Genomic DNA, 17,827 nt, shown 5'->3' on the forward strand with positions numbered 1-17,827 from the left:
AAAAGCCACACAGCTTTCCATGAGAGCAGAGCAGTTCAGACCTGTGTCATCCCCAGCTACCATGGCTGGTAGCTCTATTCTGCCTCTCCCTATAGTCCCTCACACATTCAAGGCAAAAGCTAGGAAGGAAAAGCAACCTGTGCTCTGGATCTGTTAATGCTACCATCATTCTTATTCAAGAGGCACCTGAAACACTCCCTTCTGCTATTTCCAGATACTTGCATCATGATGGTCATTGGGAGATTCCCCGAAATGGGCACATTCATCACCCTGCAAGTGAGGTTTTGCTGCTAACCCCTGCCTGCACAGCAGGGCATCCCACACCAAATGTGCTGCTCCATACGCTCAAGCTTGCAACCCAGAGACACTGCCAATCTACCAGCACTTCTCTGGAAACAAAAAAAAATTACCAGGGTTACCAAACAAGGTATTTTATGTTCTCCAATGGTTGTTACAAAGAACGTACTGCTGCAGATTTCAGAACCCCCGCTGAAAATCAGCTATTTAATGTATCATATATGTGTATGTATGTATATATGGTACATCAGTGGATACACTACCATAGAATCATAGAATCATAGGGGCTGAAAGAGACCTTTGAAGATCATCTAGTCCAACCACCCTGCCATGGGCAGAGACACCTCTCACTAGACCAGGTTGCTTGAAGCCCCATCCAACCTGGCCTTGAACACTTTCAGGGAGGAGATATTGATATTGAATGTGATATTGAAATGTGATATTGAATGTGATATTGAAATGTGATATTGAATGTGATATTGAAATGTGATATTGAAAAAGTAGCGGAAGAGGAGCTAACAATGTTGTCACAACATCAGAGACCCTGATCTCGTGCCCACGCACTGCACTGTCTCCCCCCTCACCTCTTCCGTGCCCCTCCAGAGACCTGCAGCTGCTTCTTGTTTTTATCTCTCCTCCCAGGCACCTGAGCAAGCCACATGTCGGAGAAAAAATTGGAGGATCCTGCTTTCAAAGGGCTGAGGGAGGATCGACAGTCTCATCTTCTACAGTCACCCTATGCTGCCATCTTTGCTGTATGCTGAATTCTCCTGACAACTCCCCATACACACAGAGATCCAAGCAGCTGAAAAGCAGGGTGCAGAGGGTCATCCACCCAACGGCCTCTCTCCTCCTGCCCAAATTTTTTCCCTTGCTGAAAAGATATAGCAGCGTGCTGAATCTTATTAATGTCACAAAGAGCCAAACAGTAATGCTCAGTACTGAAATGCTTGAAACTTTTAAAATTTTTATTACTGTTTTTTTTTCCCCCTCTCCTCCCAATGGCTACACAACATGCACAAATACATGCTGAAGAGCAATTGCTTAAATCAGAGCTTTTCAGGTAGGGTTTTGAGAGCATAGAGGATCATAGGCTGACCATGGCCCAGCAATGCAATCCTGCTGGGGACAGTGCAGATCCACACTTCGATCCATAAATGGGAACCTGTATCACAAGCCCTGGGACATGGTATTTCTGTTGCACGTAGCACAGGTATCCCCTTGCTCCCCTGCTGTGTCCTGTTTTGGATGCTGCACATCATGGAAGGCATGGATCAGTTGAAGACAGTGCAAAGAATACCAAGATTGACCAGGTATTTAGAAAACTTGACTGTCGAGGAAAGACTGAGGACAGAGGGCATAAGACAGAGAGATGACCGTAGTAACTGTCCAAATACTATCTTTGCTGCTGCAGTGAACAGAGGGAGTATCCCCAGGACAGAAAAAAATAGCAGTTCAATGTGTGGCAAGGAGGAATCAGGTAATACAGTAACAGCAACTTCCTCAGGGTGAAGGTGGTGATGTCCTGCAACAGTGTTTGGAAAGGCTGTGGTGTCTTCTAGAGGTCTTCTAGAAAAATCTGTTGGGAATTGTACAATTTTGGATTTAGAGCAGGGGAATGGAGTAGCTGGCTTTCTATTTTCTGTGGTTTTTATCTTATGATCCTGCCTAGCAGTCTTAAATTGGAAACTTCACATGCTCTGAATGCATTGCCTTTGCAGTGGAGTGCAGCAAGATGTGTTGGTCTGGCTTATCTGTAACGGAGAGCCAACTTTTAAGTGAAACAGCGTGCATAGTTATGCAGAACTCTTATATTGGCAATAAAATACTTTGGCCAAGGGAAAAATACTATATTTCACACGAGTCTGTTCCAGTACAGTGTAGATTGAATCAGCTTTGCTCTTCAGTTTGGGTAGGGAAAAATTATTTCATTTAAGTTGCATCTCTCCTCCATCTCTGACAGGTCTATCAAGATATTGGACTTATCAGTTAAAGTTTCCAGCCACTGTAAATTCAGTCTCAAATAGCAAAGCCCAGCTGGCAAGCTGAACTAGAAAAATACTATTCTGTAAGGCTGGCAGCTATGTTAAAGGTCATTAAAGAAGAGAAGTACGTCCATAGCAGGCTCTTCATGCAAACTTTGTTGAATTGGGCGGTAAAGAGTTCATAGATGAGACGAGCTACTTCATTTTAAGATTTCCAGAGCAACCACTTGTAATGCTACATTGGCATGACATGCTTTACTTAAAATGTAAGTAAATGAGGGCTGTGCCTATGTTAACCCCAAAGGGGTAAAGGTATGGCAAAAATAACATTGTGGGTTTGAGATGGTAGATTTTCTTTGCTAATGAGAGAAAATGTCTGTGGGATACAGCCTCATGCAGGAATCACTGCAGCTCTCTTTTGCAGTTCTCTGTTCCTCTAAAACTTGAATTTGAATGAAATATAGGTGATTTGCCCACTTCTCAGTATATACTCCTTATCTAAAGAGACAGGGAGATTCTAAGTGATACATTAGCAAATTCCTTAAGGTATTTCTAAAAGTTGTTAAAAGCACAAGCAACCCAAATCCAGCCCTCAACATCTGTTGGCAAAAAAAAAAAAAGGAGTTCTCTGAAAAATCCATAAGTCAGGCTAAATGATAGAGTAGGATTAGAGTCAAACTTGATGATTAGTCGTGAAGGCAAATGACTAAAGAAGCAAAATATTTTAACAGATACATAAGCTACTTTATTGCAATAAATGTTTGCCAGGATCCTGAAATCCTATGGAAATCAATCCTGGATACAAAATGCTATATTTTGGGTGGACAGAACAGTGTAACACTTTTTAAAATAAGATTTAACTGTAGTGATTACATATGTGCAAGGTGTACGTACCAAAAACCTAATGTTACATCTTGCTAACCATCAAAAACATAATCTGTCAGGCTATGTTTCTGAAATCTTCAGAAGATGAGTACTTCACTTAGAAACCACAATGTGCATATTTTCTAGATAACTGAGTATAAGAGGTTCTGGAGACACGAGAAAGCCTTAGACAAACATGGAAGCAGTATTAGCTGTCCTCCAGTAACACAGTTATAATGCTGCTCAGGAGAAATAGGTTTACTTAGCAGTATCTCAGACTAAAAAGTGTGCAGAGCATTACAGAATTATAAACACACGTGTTAGTTTTATAATTACTACTTAAAATGCTAAACAATAGCTGAGCATTTAAATTAAAAAATCTGCTTACTGTCACTAATTTGTTTATATTACTTACAAAAAGAACATGATCTTTTCTATGGTCAACTCGTGTACAAGGACTATGGTAATAAGAAGATAATTTCACAGAATCACAGAATGTTAGAGATTGGAAGGGACCTCAGAAGATCATCTAGTCCAACATCCCTGCCAAAGCAGGATCACCTAGAGTAGGTCACACAGGAACAAGTCCAGGCAGGTTATGAATGTCTCCAGAGAAGGAGAACATCTTGAATTTAAAAATATAAAGGGAAGTTTTAGAGAGAGAAAAACCAAATCCAGAATAATGAATTATTTGCAAATAACTAGCTTAATTTAACTTCCCATAAGTTTAGGAGGATGCTTAAAAATAGCCCATGCACAAAACCAGATGCACAGCTGGGTGATGTGTATGCAGCTCTTGTGTCTAAAACTAGCCAGAGTGTATTGAATGCTGCCTTGCCTCTCTCTGGGCCCAGACTATGCCTCAGAGAGCAAAACCTTTCAGCAATCCTACAGGCATCACAGGTGACCAAATATTTTGAGAGAGAAGCGAATTTCCAGCAGCCCTTGCGTGGGAGCCAAGGGCTGTATAAGCAAATTCTGCACAACCACATCTTCAAAATGTGTATCATGATGTAAGAGAGTATAATGATATAAGCAGCTGGATTTCCATCGTTACTAGTTCTGAAATGACAGTACTGAACTGACCTACAGGAAAGGTAGGTGACGTGGGTGTTAGTCTCTTCTCCAAGGTGGCAGGATGAAAGGAAATGGGCTCAAGTTGCACCAGGAGAAGTTTAGATTGGATATGCAGAAAAATTACTTCTCTGAAAAAGTGGTGAAGCATTGGAACAGGCTTTCCAGGGAAGTGGCGGTCTTGCCATTCCTGGAGGTGTTCAAAAAACATTTAGACATGGCACTTTGGGACATGGTTTAGTAGTCGTGGTAGCATTGGGTTGGTGGTTGGACTTGATGATCTTAGAGGTCTTTTCCAACCTTAACGATTCTATGATTCTATTCTGTGCAAGTGTTTCGATCACGCTGCTGTAAAGCCTCACAGCAAGAAACACAAAGCAGATTGTGATGTTGGTATTACAGGACCCACGTAACAAGGCAAAGTTGCTAGCTGCCTGCAAAGTCATATATATATATTTAACTAGATATATTTATTTGTATATGAAATGCATATTTAAAATCAGGACAGCTCATATTCTGCAAAGTGCAGGGCCCAGTGTGTTTGTTCATCCCTGAGCAGCAGGCATGTGTGACTTGTGCCAGATATGACCATGGTAAGGTGAGGCGAAGTGAGCTGAGAAGTGGTGATTTCAACACACTGCTGGAAACCTCTTCTTCCAAGCACAAAAGGTCTGTCCCAAAGGTAACCCCACAGAAACAGCTCCTAGAAATTGGTTTTCCTATGAAAGTGGAAAGAACAAAACCTTAAAGTGGCTGAAGCCCTGTGAACAACAGGAGATAGTTTGTGCAAAAGTTCAGAAGAGACCAACAGATTCAAAGATGCTCTAATACCTAAGCCAGAATTTGTATACCAAGCCGAATATTACTTACACAATATGCTGGTCTCAACATTATTATTTTTCCTCCATTTCTTCCATTACTAATCTACTGAACGAGTTCCACGTTTCAGAAGAGAAGTGATCTGCTCTCCTTGATTTTTCAAAATGAAGCCAAATTTCAAGGTTTTGAAAGTGCTCTTTCAGTTGGCTGGAGCCACTGTGGGATTATTCCAGTAAGGAGGAATCACTAAAAATCCCTCTTGATTGATCAATCCAGGTTGGCAGGGTGTAATTATAGACACATCATAGATACATAAAGTGTAGTCTTAAAAGTAACTTTAGAATTTAATTTGTCCCATTCTTGCATTAGAGCAGCACTCAAAAAAAATCCCATTTATTTATACACAGATACATCCAGGAGTACGAAATACTGGTTCTTTTAAAGCCTAGTGTTTGCCTGCACCTGTACTTTATGCACAAAATCTCTTTGCTGACATTTAACACCCAAGCTCCATACCTTTAGCAGCTTATAAGGCTGAAGGCACAGATCTGCCCACCCGCTGGGGTCACTCTGTACCCACGCCTCTCCATCACCCACCCCTCCCTCAGATATGGCCTGAAGAACACTCTTCAGGCCTGGGTGGGCAAAAGTTCAGACAGGGAGGAGCAACGTGACATTCTTAAGAGGGCAGGGGAGAACCCTCCTACCCTATGTGACAGAGATCCCACCAGCCTCTGCATAGTTTTGCTTGACAACAACTAGCCTGTCTCCAACTACCAGTTTAACTCTGCAAGATTGTCTCAGCTTTCCCTCTCATCTGAGTTCCTCGGGTCTTTGCATCTTTACAGCAGCCTCACATAGCACGTGCCATCAGTGTAGCCACTGTTGCGCTTAGTGATATGAAATCTCTGCTTCCAACACAGTGGGATAGTGCTCTGGCAAGACCTTCAAAGAAGACTACTTGAGGTATTTATGACACTGAGGTAAACTGACTAATCTCGTTCATCCTACTAAACCATATTTCAAAAATAGAGGTGTGAGGAGTGCTCCCATTTTCAGTCAACCCACAAGCATAATTAAACTGGATTTATTAAGAAAATGAAAAGCTCCCCTAAATTTACAAGTTCTGGTATCAGTTGAGAAGAGCAATTACTACACTACACCCAACTCTTAAACTTAGAATAATGATCCAGATCGTATATACACTGACCCATACAAAGATGAGGACTCTCAACATTGAGGATTTCCTCTGGCCGGTGTCCTAGACCAAGCGGGAGGCTGTGCCCTGACTCCAAGACCTGCTGCTCCGAAGGGACATGCTCCAACACACCCCCGGCAGGACCCCATTTTAAAGCTCAGCCAATGTGAGCTGTGGTCCATCCAAGCCATCTCAGCCTCCCGTTGGCTGCCAGCCAACTTCCTGGGTGTACACCTAGGCTGGTGGGCTAGACCCAAACTAGCCAGAAGTTTCTAGCAGTTTCTCTGAAATCTGCCTGACAACTGCTGTGAGGGGAGACATCTCAGACTAGGGGGATGCACCTACCAGAAGGGGTCGAACTTCACCATGTTCAACCATGATCATTTGGGTGCAGGTGCTTCACAGTGCTGTTGCAGGACATTCAGCAGATCCTTTGCAGGTTCCACTACACCGTCAGAGGTTTTCTCTCCATAGTCTTTGCAGTGGATGTCACACCTACACACACATTTCTTCACTTACTTCAGTTTCTGATTCTGTTCTGCCGCCTTTGCTAACTCCCAAAGGCAACTATTCTTGCACATATAATTGCATTCAGAGATGTCTTGGGCAAGAGAACAAGCAGGAGGCTTTTCCTGCCCACATCATTTGCAGAGTTTAATTAAGGGAAAAGGTAAAGCATCAGGAGCCAAGATCTGGAACTGAAAAAGTGGCAGTGCTGCATGCTTTAAAATACATAGAGCCTCTCTCCTTCTGTAATCCCATCTCTGAAACTTTTATTTTGTCCCCTCATTACTACTCAGCGTCTGCCACTTCCCACCCTGCTCACAGCACTTGCAATACATGGAAAAAAACCCCTTTTCTCTTTAAAAACCATTCCATACATATTTCATATTCTAGAGGAGTTGGATCACTAACTTGGAGTATCATCTTTGTGTCCCTGCCCCTACTTCTACCATAGAAAGTTTCAGTTGGCTTTTCTAGGCATTAAGAGTTATTAGGACTTTTTTTCCCCGCGCAGAATAACAACCCTCTTGCTCTGAGACAACAGATGGGGAAGGAGGGGCAGGAGCAAAGACTCATGCCAAGAAACAAAACAATGTCAGCTGTGGCTACTGGATATTTCATGAAGTAGATGTTGTCACCTATCAGGAAGTAGCATTTTGAACTACCAAAGTCTTAAATGCATTTACAAAGCAAATCTTGCCCTCCTGCCCCCACAGCTACAGTTTTTGTTCTGGACTTTCCTGGTTTTTTTTAAGGCCAATCTGTAGCCTTTGCAGCTGCCTTACTAAATCTTAAGAAGCAGCCTGATTTTGCAACCAGCCTGAAATGCTAAGGTGGTCCCCAGGACTAATCTGTCTTTACAAGACAACAGATTAGTTCTCACTATCCAGGCTTTCACCTGGGGAAGCACCAGCATCAATCCAGAAGCCCTCAGCTCAAGCTACAGTACATTTTAGCTGTGTTTTATAATGCATGCCTTTCTAAAAATCTCAAATAAAGCCAATTAAAACTAATGACAAGTGGATGAGGAAGAGGAGTAGAGGGCACTGCTAACCCCAAACATTCAGAAAATGAGTCAGTTCTGAGGAAAAAGTTGGGTTGGCTTTGTTCAAGCCTCTACAGTAAGCTGATCAGGTTCTCCATTGTATTTACCACTTCTTAGAGCATCCAAAGCTTAATGGGGAGCTACATAAGTTTCATGTGGCCAGAGGTGCCAGGTTCTAAAGAAGCCAGCAGACAGAACAGCAAGAGTTTGAGGAAGAGATGTATCAGCTGTCTGAAACTTGTCCTCCTCTCATGAAAAACACAGGGGAAGGAGATGGTTTCTTCCTCCCACAGATGGGAGCCCTCCTCCCCACCCACTCTCCTCTACAGCTTGTATTGAGAAGTGGTTAGTCATAGCAGGACACAGATGCATTCAGGCCTGGACGACGAAACTCAGATGATAACATATTCTTGTCTACAGGCCAGGAAACAACTATTTGTTGTACTTGCAAGCCAGATTTAACTCTTTTGTGATGGGGGGACCAAGACTCACTTTTCTTTAGCTTTATTCAGCATACTGAGGAAATACACTGGTTTTTCTTCCCGCAGGGCACAAGCTTCTTGCTCTTCCACCGAGTTTGCTTCTCTGTCCTCATAGAATATCAAATGCCACAAATACCTTGGCCTTGCACAAAGCTGTTGGCCATGAGAACTATAGAAGACTAACAAGAACAAGGACCAAGGGTTATGGACATACATGAAGCTGATGCAGAACAGCAACTACTGCACTGCAGAGGCATGTACCTGGCAAAGAAAAAGCCCTCATGCTGAGGTTTGCCCCTTGGAATGTGTAACATTGCAAAGATACATTTGCAAAAGACTGAGTAGTAGCTCATCGTCTTAATTTGAATGAGACACTAATGAAATGTATTTACATGTTTGGTTATGACTGTCCTTTGAAAATACTGTCCCTAATTTGAGCAGACATGCACAACACGGTGGTAAGAAGTTGAGTGCTCCTTGCATTTGGCAACATATGGCACACAGGAAGGATGGCAAACCCATGGAAAACCTTTCTGGGTTTGCAGTTATTGACCTTATTCAGGTTTGAGTGCTTAAATAGTGAGAAAACACAGCAATTTGCTGAGTTTTACAGATTTCTAATGCAAAACACCATGACTCAACAGAGCACACATCCTAAGGCTAAGGTACAAAATCAAGTTTTCCAAGGCTAAAACTTGGTAGATTCAGAATACCAGCATAGTAGCAAGTAGAAAACCCCCACAAATGAAAAACAGAAAAACTCTTAAAGCAATAGCACTCCCCTACTAGATGAACACCTTGGAAATGTCTTTGAAATCCGATTTAAGATTCAAACATTACCAGAGCATGATCAAGTCATTTCACCATTTTGTTGTTCATAAAGTACTTCGAAGCAGTCCTTGGCATTCAGTACTGCTTCATCACTTCATTTTATTACTACATCAAGGAGGTCTCTAGTTAGTCACTTCATAACAGAAAGATTTTAATGTACAAAACTGTAAGAAATGCTTTCTCCTTCTTTCACCCTGCTGTAAAACGAACGATAGCACAATCAATTCCCATAGCTGTACTAGCTTTCGATAAGCTGTTGAATGAAAGAAATCCGGACCAGGACTACAAACCTTCACAGTTCAAATATCATTCCAGTTTAAGGAGATGAAGAGCTTTAATGAAGCCTCATGAGGTGTTATAGGTCAAACTAGAGAATTCTCATTTTACTTGTAGCTTTATGCTCAGTCTGGCTTTGTACAGATCTATCCTGTTGTGGTGGTTTGGCCCTGGCTGGCGGCCAGGAGCTCACCAAAGCTGCTCTATCACTCCCCTTTTTTAGATGGACAGGGGAGAGGGAAGATGTAGCAAGAGGCCCGCGAGTTAAGATAAAGAGCAGTTTAATGTAGCAATAGCAAATGCTGCATGCAGAAGCAAAGCAAAACAAAGATTATTCTCTACTTCCCATCAGCGGGCGATATCCAGCCAATTTTCCCAGGAAGCAGGGCTCCAGTATGCATAGCGCTTGCTCCAGAGGACAAACACAAACAGCGAATGCCCTCCCACTTCCTTCTCGCTTTTATATCTGAGCTGACGTCATATGGTATGGAATATCCCTTTGGTCAGTTTGGGTCAGCTGGCCCAGCTGTGTCTCCTCTCAAGATGTTGCCCGCCCCCAGCCTACTGTTGGGGGAACGTTGGAAAACTGCAGCCTTGGTACCGTGTGAGCACTGCTCAGCAGCAGCCAAAACACTGCGGTGCTATCAACACCCTTCTAGCTACCACTCCAAAAAACAGCATTGAGAGAACTGCTGTGGGAAGATTAACTCCACCCAGGGAGCTCAGTTGGTTAGAGTGTGGTGCTGAATAACACTAAGGTCACGGGTTCGATCCCTGTTCGGTCCCCATGTGTTGCCTGATCTAGTTGAGAGGCGTCCCTGCCCATGACAGGGAGGTTGGACTAAATGATCTCTAAGGCCCTTCCAGCCTAGGCCATTCTAGGATTCTATGATTCAGCCTGACCCAATACACCTGTACTGCTTAAAGAGCAACAAAAGTCATTAACGTGCGGAGCGGACTCAGCAATCAGTGTCAGGACCTATTCACATTTTTCCCCTCTCAAACGCGTATCATTGTGCTCAACATCTAAACGACCATGAAACTGGCAACAAGGTATTTACTTTGATCAAGGTGTTTATTGCATCTCAGAGGGCACACATGCACTAGGGTTTTTTGTTTTTTGAGTTTTGTTCTTTTTTTTTTTTAAACCGAAATACAAAGAAGAGCCATTTTGAAATTAGCTTTTTGTAGAACTTTCCCATTATGCTGTATGTTATCCCCACAGCAAATTCGGATACAACCACTTTTAATGGTACCATACATTGATTAAATAGGTCATTTGAAAGACTTTAGGTGAATTATCTTTCCAACCCGATATGCTTTTACAGAGAACTGCCAAGCCACTTGTAACACTGATCAACAGTGACCTCATTGAAGAGTCAAGATCTTACGCCAAGCCATCAGCAGAAACAGTATGAGAACAAATAAAAATTAAAGAAACACAGTATGTACAGTAAAGGGCATGGATCTCTGGATCAGAATTAAATCTAATCACCAATAGTACAAAAGCTACTCACAGCGCATTCGGGGCAATGGAGAAAACACTAGCCTAAGGCATACATAGGTAAGCACTAAATTAAGAGATATATGTAAGAACTGAACAGAGATGAGTAACATCACTTGTAAATGTTTTGACTACAGATACACCAAAGAGTGCTCTTGTATTTGAAATCCCTTAATGCCACATGACTATGGTTGCTTTTTCCAACTACATGGAGAGAAACTGACCCTTTACTTATTTTCAGTGCATTTAGCAAGAACTGATAAATAGGCCAATTTCAAATGCAAAAACTTAAATAATTAAAATAGATTTTGAAATAAAAACAGCAATAAATATGGTATTCTTTCAGACATGATTTTTCATTCTTGGTAAATCATCGAAAAAGTATTTGTTATGGAAGTTTACCTTTATATTACTCTAAATTATCTTAACATATACAGTGCCACAAAAATAAAACATTTTTTCACGACAATTGAGATTCTTGTGACTGGGGGGGAAAAAAAAAAAGTATTCCACACAACTTTGTAAGTATTTTCCTTACTATCTGATATTATCACACTATGTTTTGTAACAGAGAAAGGAGAAATTGAGTCTTAGGGAAATTTTAGGTGTCCTCAAAAAGTTATATACATTGAAACCTTCAAAAACCACAGACATCGCTCCAAATGGCTCACCAAACAACAGCTGCATAATCTGCCCCCATGGGATAGGTTCAGAAAAGCACTAGAAGGCATCAAAAACATACATCCATTGTTTAAATTGTAAAACACAAATAACCCAAGTACACAAATTTAGAGAGAGTAGGGATAACAGCTAAGGTAGTACACATTCCTAACGTTCACTTTCACAGCTGTGCTACACGTTTCAGGAGGAAGAGAAAGTCTGAGTAAGCGCTGGGTTTGGTACTGGTGGCTCACTTTGAAACTCTGAGCATCCGCTTGTAGACTCCAAATTCATGTTTTCATCATCCAGTCAGAAAAACTGCAGCTGTGAATACAGAGAAGCATTAGATGAAAACTGGAAGAGTAAGCCAGAAAAAAAAGCATGTTCTAGAAAGCGCAGCAAATCTGCTCATCACTGCACACCTCGAAGTTGTCACCAGCTTTTAATGAAGCAGCAGTCTTCCCACAGATAGTTATGGATCTGTCTACTACAAACTTAAGTTGAAAGCAGCGAGTCCCCACCATGAAGGTGCATCTCCACTCATGGTCATCTCCCACCAAGCGCCAGGTACACCTCCTCAGGGCCAGAATTTGGAGAAGAGGGAAATGGGACTGGGCGGTCCCTGCTATGAGCAGTCTGATCTCCTCCACTACTGCGAAATCCATTGCAGAGGGGACTTAGAACAAGTCTTAGAATTAAGCTATAGGAAGAAAGAAAAGGGCCTTACGAAGATGATTTCTCCACACCTGGCTAGCCTTAGTTATAAAATGTCTGCCTTGCTCCTGCATTATTATTCTTTTAATTGGCTTGTATTCAGTTCAGTCTGATGCTTCTACTTGGCCCTCTTCACATCCTTCTTCAGAATCCTCAAAGTAACATTTTTGCTTTTTTTTTTCCACTTCCACTCTGCAGTACTGTTTTTTGCCTCTCCTCTATTTTCTTTTCTTTTTATTTACTTCTCTGTTCTTCACCACTCTTGTTCTACATGACACTGCTCAGGATCTCATGTGAGTCAGAAAAGCAGTGCCTTGACAAATTGTATTGTGGGGAGAATATTAGCTGGCAGTGTTTAAGAGATGCAAACAATCTCCCTTTGGATGAGCAGGATACTTAAGTTTTTCCTCTTTTGATCCCTTCACATCAATGATACCAAATTTGTTTGCACATCCAGAAGACCAGAACAAGCCTCTCCACCACTGTTTTGCCTCCAGTATTTGTACTCTATTATGATTCTATTTGTTTTAGCATTAATTTCAGGAAGAAACAAAGCAAAAAACCCAACCCTTGCAGTGGATGGAATCAAGGCAAAAAATGGAAATTATAGATGGAAGATAACTTTTCCTGGCAGTCACTTTTGGGGGGGAAAAAAAAAAGTAGTCAAAAGTCAAGGTTTCAGGCTAAAATTAAGAGCGTGGACAGAGAAATCAGTTTTCTGTTTAAACCACCACATTATCAGTACATATTTCTACTTATCTTTGCAGCTACAATTTTTTCAGCTACATTCAATCTACCAGCCTAATCAACATCTGTGTGCCAGACACGTACCACAGCATAACATGCTTTGGCAGGCAGTCACAGAGTACCTTATTGTTTACAAGAAATCCTTGATGTTAAGATCCGCTAATGGGTCCTTCGTTGGAGGTTTCTTGGGACTCTGAGTAGCAGGAGTTGGGCTTGGAGAAAGCTAAGAGACGCCAGCCAGGAAGGCAGGAAAAAACCAAAGCACACAAGGATACACAAGCATTAGGTAGGCATAGCTGGTTCCCACACAAGCACATTGCAAGCATACAAAGTTCTCATTTTTCTGCAAGTTCAAAATGGTGCCATTTTGCTCAAGCATTGTTTAGACCCCATCCTTACTGCAGGGTGGACAATGCTTGGCTGGTTTAATAGATAAGGCTATAGACACTGCATGTTCTGAGTAGCATAGCTTCAGATCACTCTCTCCCTGTAAGACAGAATGGTGTTAGGATCATCCACTCGGATAGAAGTTAAGCAACTGTTAGATGTTAAACACCAAAGTGTAGAATAAGCAGAGTGCATGCTGCAGAGTACATCTGAAAATTTAAGTATAAGTACTTGGTAACGTAAGTAAGAGTCCCAAGTATACCGGAGATGTGACTACGTTATACTCAGTTCCTCCTCTGGTAGGTATAAAATCAGTTATTCCACAAAAATGTCAGTTTTTCAAGTTCCATGCAACTCTTCTCACTATGGAGTCAAAAACGATTCTCCCGTCCTGTCCTTACTCCTCCTCAACCCCACTTTACTCAGGGCACAAGAGATATTTTATATGTAGCGCTGGCACCTTGATGACTACCCTTCTCTGAGAAAAAAATCGTCTGTGTCTTCCATAATATTATTCGTGACAATCATAGAATCATGGAGTGTGTCGAGTTGGAAGGGACCTTTAAAGGTCATCTAGTTCACCCCCCCTGCAGTAAGCAGGGATATCTTTAACTAGATCAGGTTGCTCAGAGCCCCATCAAGCCTGACCTTGAATACCTCCAGGGATGGGGCCTTCACTACCTCTCTGGGCAACCTGTTCCAGGGTTTCGCCGCCCTCACTGTAAGAAATTTCTTCCTTATATCCAGTCCAAATCTACCCTCTTTAAGTTTAAAACCATTACCAATGTCCTGTTGCAACAGGCCTTGCTAAAAAAATTGCCCATCTTTCTTACAGGTTCCCTTTTAAGTATTGAAAGGCTGTAACACGGTCTCCCAGGCGCCTTCTCTTTTCCAGGCTGAACAACCCTAACTCTCCCAGCTTGTCTTCACAGAAGAGATGTTCCAGCCCCCCGATTGTTTTTGTGGCCCTCCTCTGGACCAACTCCAATAGGTCCATAATATAAGTGCAGAGACACTTTAAGGTGCAAAGGATAAGGAAGACCAAGTAGCAATATAGGAAGGACAGAGTTCTAATGCCAGTTTCCAGTTCTTCCCATTTCTACACAGAAACTCCAGACAAACTTCAATCGGAATGTGGTTCCCTACTTAAAAAGTATGGCTCACTACAGGTTAATTTCTTAATACTTGTAAAAAGGGGCGTGGCTTGGTTTCAAATGTTGCAAGTCAGATTTTTAAAGCTTCAGCATCAACTTCTATCTCTCACCCTATCTGAAAGACAAGATGGACTTCTGATTTACAAAGAAGCAAAATACTACAGTATTTTGCAGTCATTCTCTGCCTCTCCTCTGGAAGGGCCCTTTCCTTTTTGGATTTATTACAAATCAAATGCTACTTTGAAAAAATAGTCTGGAACAGGTGTTATGGCTTATTATTACTTAGTGGCTATAAGCTAAAAAGCTTTGCATCAGAGTAGGTACAGAGTGCTGCACTTCCAAGTTTATTAGCTTCAAGTTAAAAAGAATCCTTAGGAAACTATAAGAAGTAGCTGATACCACTCGGTTCAACAGGAAGGATGGCATGTCTCCATTCGCAGAATCATAGAATTGTCAGGGTTGGAAGGGACCTTAAAGATCATCTAGTTCCAATGCCCCCACCATGGACAGGGACATCCCCCACTAGATCAGGCTGCTCAGAGCCCCATCCAGCCTGGCCTTAAAAACTTCCAGGGATGGGGCTTCCACCACCTCTCTGGGCAACCTGTGCCAGTGTCTCACCACCCTCATGGGGAAGAACTTCTTCCTAACGTCCAATCCAAACCAATCCATCTCTGGCTTTAATCCATTCCCCCTAGTCCTATCAGTATCTGACACCCTAAAAAGCCCCTCCCCACCTTTCTTGTAGGCCCCCTTGAGATACTGGAAGGCCACAATAAGGTCTCCTCAGAGCCTTCTTTTCTGCAGACTGAACAGCCCCAACTCTCTCAGTCTGTCTTCAGACTCCACTCAATCTACTGCATCATTCATTACTCCACTAGATTTTTTTTGTCATATTAAAGAAAGGACTCATTTCTCTGGCAAACAGTAATGTGTGACACAACGTTTCCTATTTTTTTTATTAGTATAGAATTAAGAACAGGTTCTACTTTGGTTTTAAGTGGCCAACCTTGTGCTCCCTTTGTGTTTAAATATGTGATTGTCACAATGTCGGTCTAAGTAAACCTAGTTCAAAAACATGAAAAATGAAGCAGTGTCATGTATCTCCCACTTACAAAAGAATAGAGAGTGACTGAAGGTTAAGATTATTCATTTGCATTCTTCTACTTTAAGTTAGAAGAAAACCTTTGCTTCACAGTATTTAAATTTGTGCATTGCTGTAAAAAGTGTGCATCCTGCAGACTGATGTTACACGCACTATGGTAATTCATACTTGACTGCAGTTGTTTTGCACTATAGAAACCCAGCAAGCTACTAGCCTGGAACAGATGAAGTTGTATTTACTGAGAGACAGCTGTCATCCAAGAACTGGAGACCTTAGCTTGTTCATAAGCAGAAGACCAGTGTTCTGAGCAATGCCTAGGTGGGCTGGGAGGGAACATGCTATGTTCAGCTCTAGTAAATTTTGACAAGCTCTGAAAAAAATAGGAATGCCCATCAGCTCTGCTTTGAGCTTTACTCCAACATTCCCCCCAAATAGATCTTTGATGTAGTTAGCTGTAGGGGACTTTTTCAAACCTGTTCCACTAGTCTCATAGAAGGGAATTGAAAATAAAATAAATAAAAATCAAGTGGTTCATGTGATCTGTTGCAAGTCAGGCATCCGATACTGTAAGAAATCTTATTTACAGACCCACAGCTAGAATTGAACTGAGACAATGCATACACACAAGCTACTTTCTAGAGAAATGGAGAGCAATTAAACATTAGTCTACCTGTACACCGGGGCCAGTGGCAGCTCCAAATGGTGGCCTCATCATGGGTTGCCCATACATAACTGGCTGCTGGGGCATCATGGGTACGCCTGTGCCTGCTGGGGGCTGCAAAATTAACATCGTGTGAGCAGAGTTCAGGATGGAGAAAGGAGAGCAGCTTAACAAAAGAGACTCACCATCCCAAATGCTGCTCCTGGCTGTGGGACAGGTGGAGTACCTCCTGCAGCAGGAACAGCACTCGCTGGAGGCACAGCTCCTGTCTAAACATTTTTTTAACAAAAATAAATTTACAAATGCAAGAATCTCAGTAACACCAGCTATCTGGAAACTGCAGAGAGTTTCCAGCATTGTCAAATTGTTCCAGAAAGTAGGACTGTTACGTAGCAGGTAATACCTAACCTCAAACCCACAACACTTCAAAGAATGAGAGAGCTGAAAAATTTCCTACATTGATGCTCAGCTTGCTTCTTCCTAAGAAAGGAAGGTTTACAGGCTCCATTCTCTTCATGAATGGAGTCCATTTACTGAACTCAAAACAGGTCCAAGCAAAGATGTACTTTCCTCCTTCTCCTACACAGTGTAAGAAAGCATCCCAATTTTATAACCAACAGACAACACAGTATAGCACTTCTTGTAGCACTATATTTTAGTAAAGGTTTAAGCAGATTGCAAAGCTAAGGGAAATAACTGCCATAATTAAAAAATAGTATTTTTGATGCAGTCAGATTCATTCAAGTAAGAGTAAGTTCACATACCTAAGCTACAATCACAACTACTGCATACTCTAAGGAGAGTTTAGTTTATCTTGTTATGTTTTTCATTCATTCAGTTGTTATGGTTTTCATTCAAATAATGCAAGGAAGAAAAGAAAATGTGATCTTTCACTAGGATTCAGGAAGAGAGAACTGTTCATTTAGTAGTCTCACTGGATATACAGCACAACAGCACCTCTGAACAAGGCCACTCCTCTTAACCAGCAGAACCTAAACATCAACGCTTTTAGCTCCCATGTCTGTAACTTCCATGCACAGAGCCTCCTTATAGCCTTGAAAGCGTTCAAATCTCTCCTTTTCACAGGAGCATATACAATCCAGATTATTAACAACTCCAGAAAGACATAGGAAGCATTCAAGGAAGGGATTTTAAAATTACAGTAGAATTTTTAGGAACCTCATTACTGCTATCATACGGCCTAAGTATACTCACACAATTTCTCAAGTTATTACAGAAGCTGTCGGGTCACGTCCGAGCTTCCACATCCTTACCACTTAACCACTTGATAAGTTATATCCCATCACACTAGGAGAGCAGCTAGCACACTTTTAGTTCAAAGGACAGTGCGTCCCTGGAGGTATGTTGGAATTACTCACTGCACAGTCCACCCCTGTGAATGTTGCATTTAGTACCCTAGGTTAATCCTTGCTTCCTTTTCTTAGGAAACTGGAGACAAGTCAAGATAACATGTTCTAGATTCATTAATCAGCAAATACCCTACAGTTTCTAGCTAATCA

General features: G+C 41.8%; 1 protein-coding gene across 1 annotated transcript in view; it reads right to left on the bottom strand.

The window, feature by feature from the left end:
* Nucleotides 1-10,431: 10,431 nt before the first annotated feature.
* Nucleotides 10,432-17,827, bottom strand: part of SNAP91 (synaptosomal-associated protein, 91kDa) — a gene marked incomplete at its 5' end in the record, with an annotated part of 42,478 nt that continues 35,082 nt past the window's right edge. Inside the window, 4 exons of the mRNA XM_009875208.1 lie at nt 10,432-11,863; nt 13,123-13,223; nt 16,317-16,421; nt 16,493-16,576. Of these exons, the coding sequence (XP_009873510.1) occupies nt 13,131-13,223; nt 16,317-16,421; nt 16,493-16,576 (282 nt within the window). The remainder of the gene's footprint in view (nt 11,864-13,122; nt 13,224-16,316; nt 16,422-16,492; nt 16,577-17,827) is intronic.

Source organism: Apaloderma vittatum, unplaced genomic scaffold, assembly GCF_000703405.1.
Source record: "Apaloderma vittatum isolate BGI_N311 unplaced genomic scaffold, ASM70340v1 scaffold19148, whole genome shotgun sequence".
NCBI classification, from domain to species: domain Eukaryota; kingdom Metazoa; phylum Chordata; class Aves; order Trogoniformes; family Trogonidae; genus Apaloderma; species Apaloderma vittatum.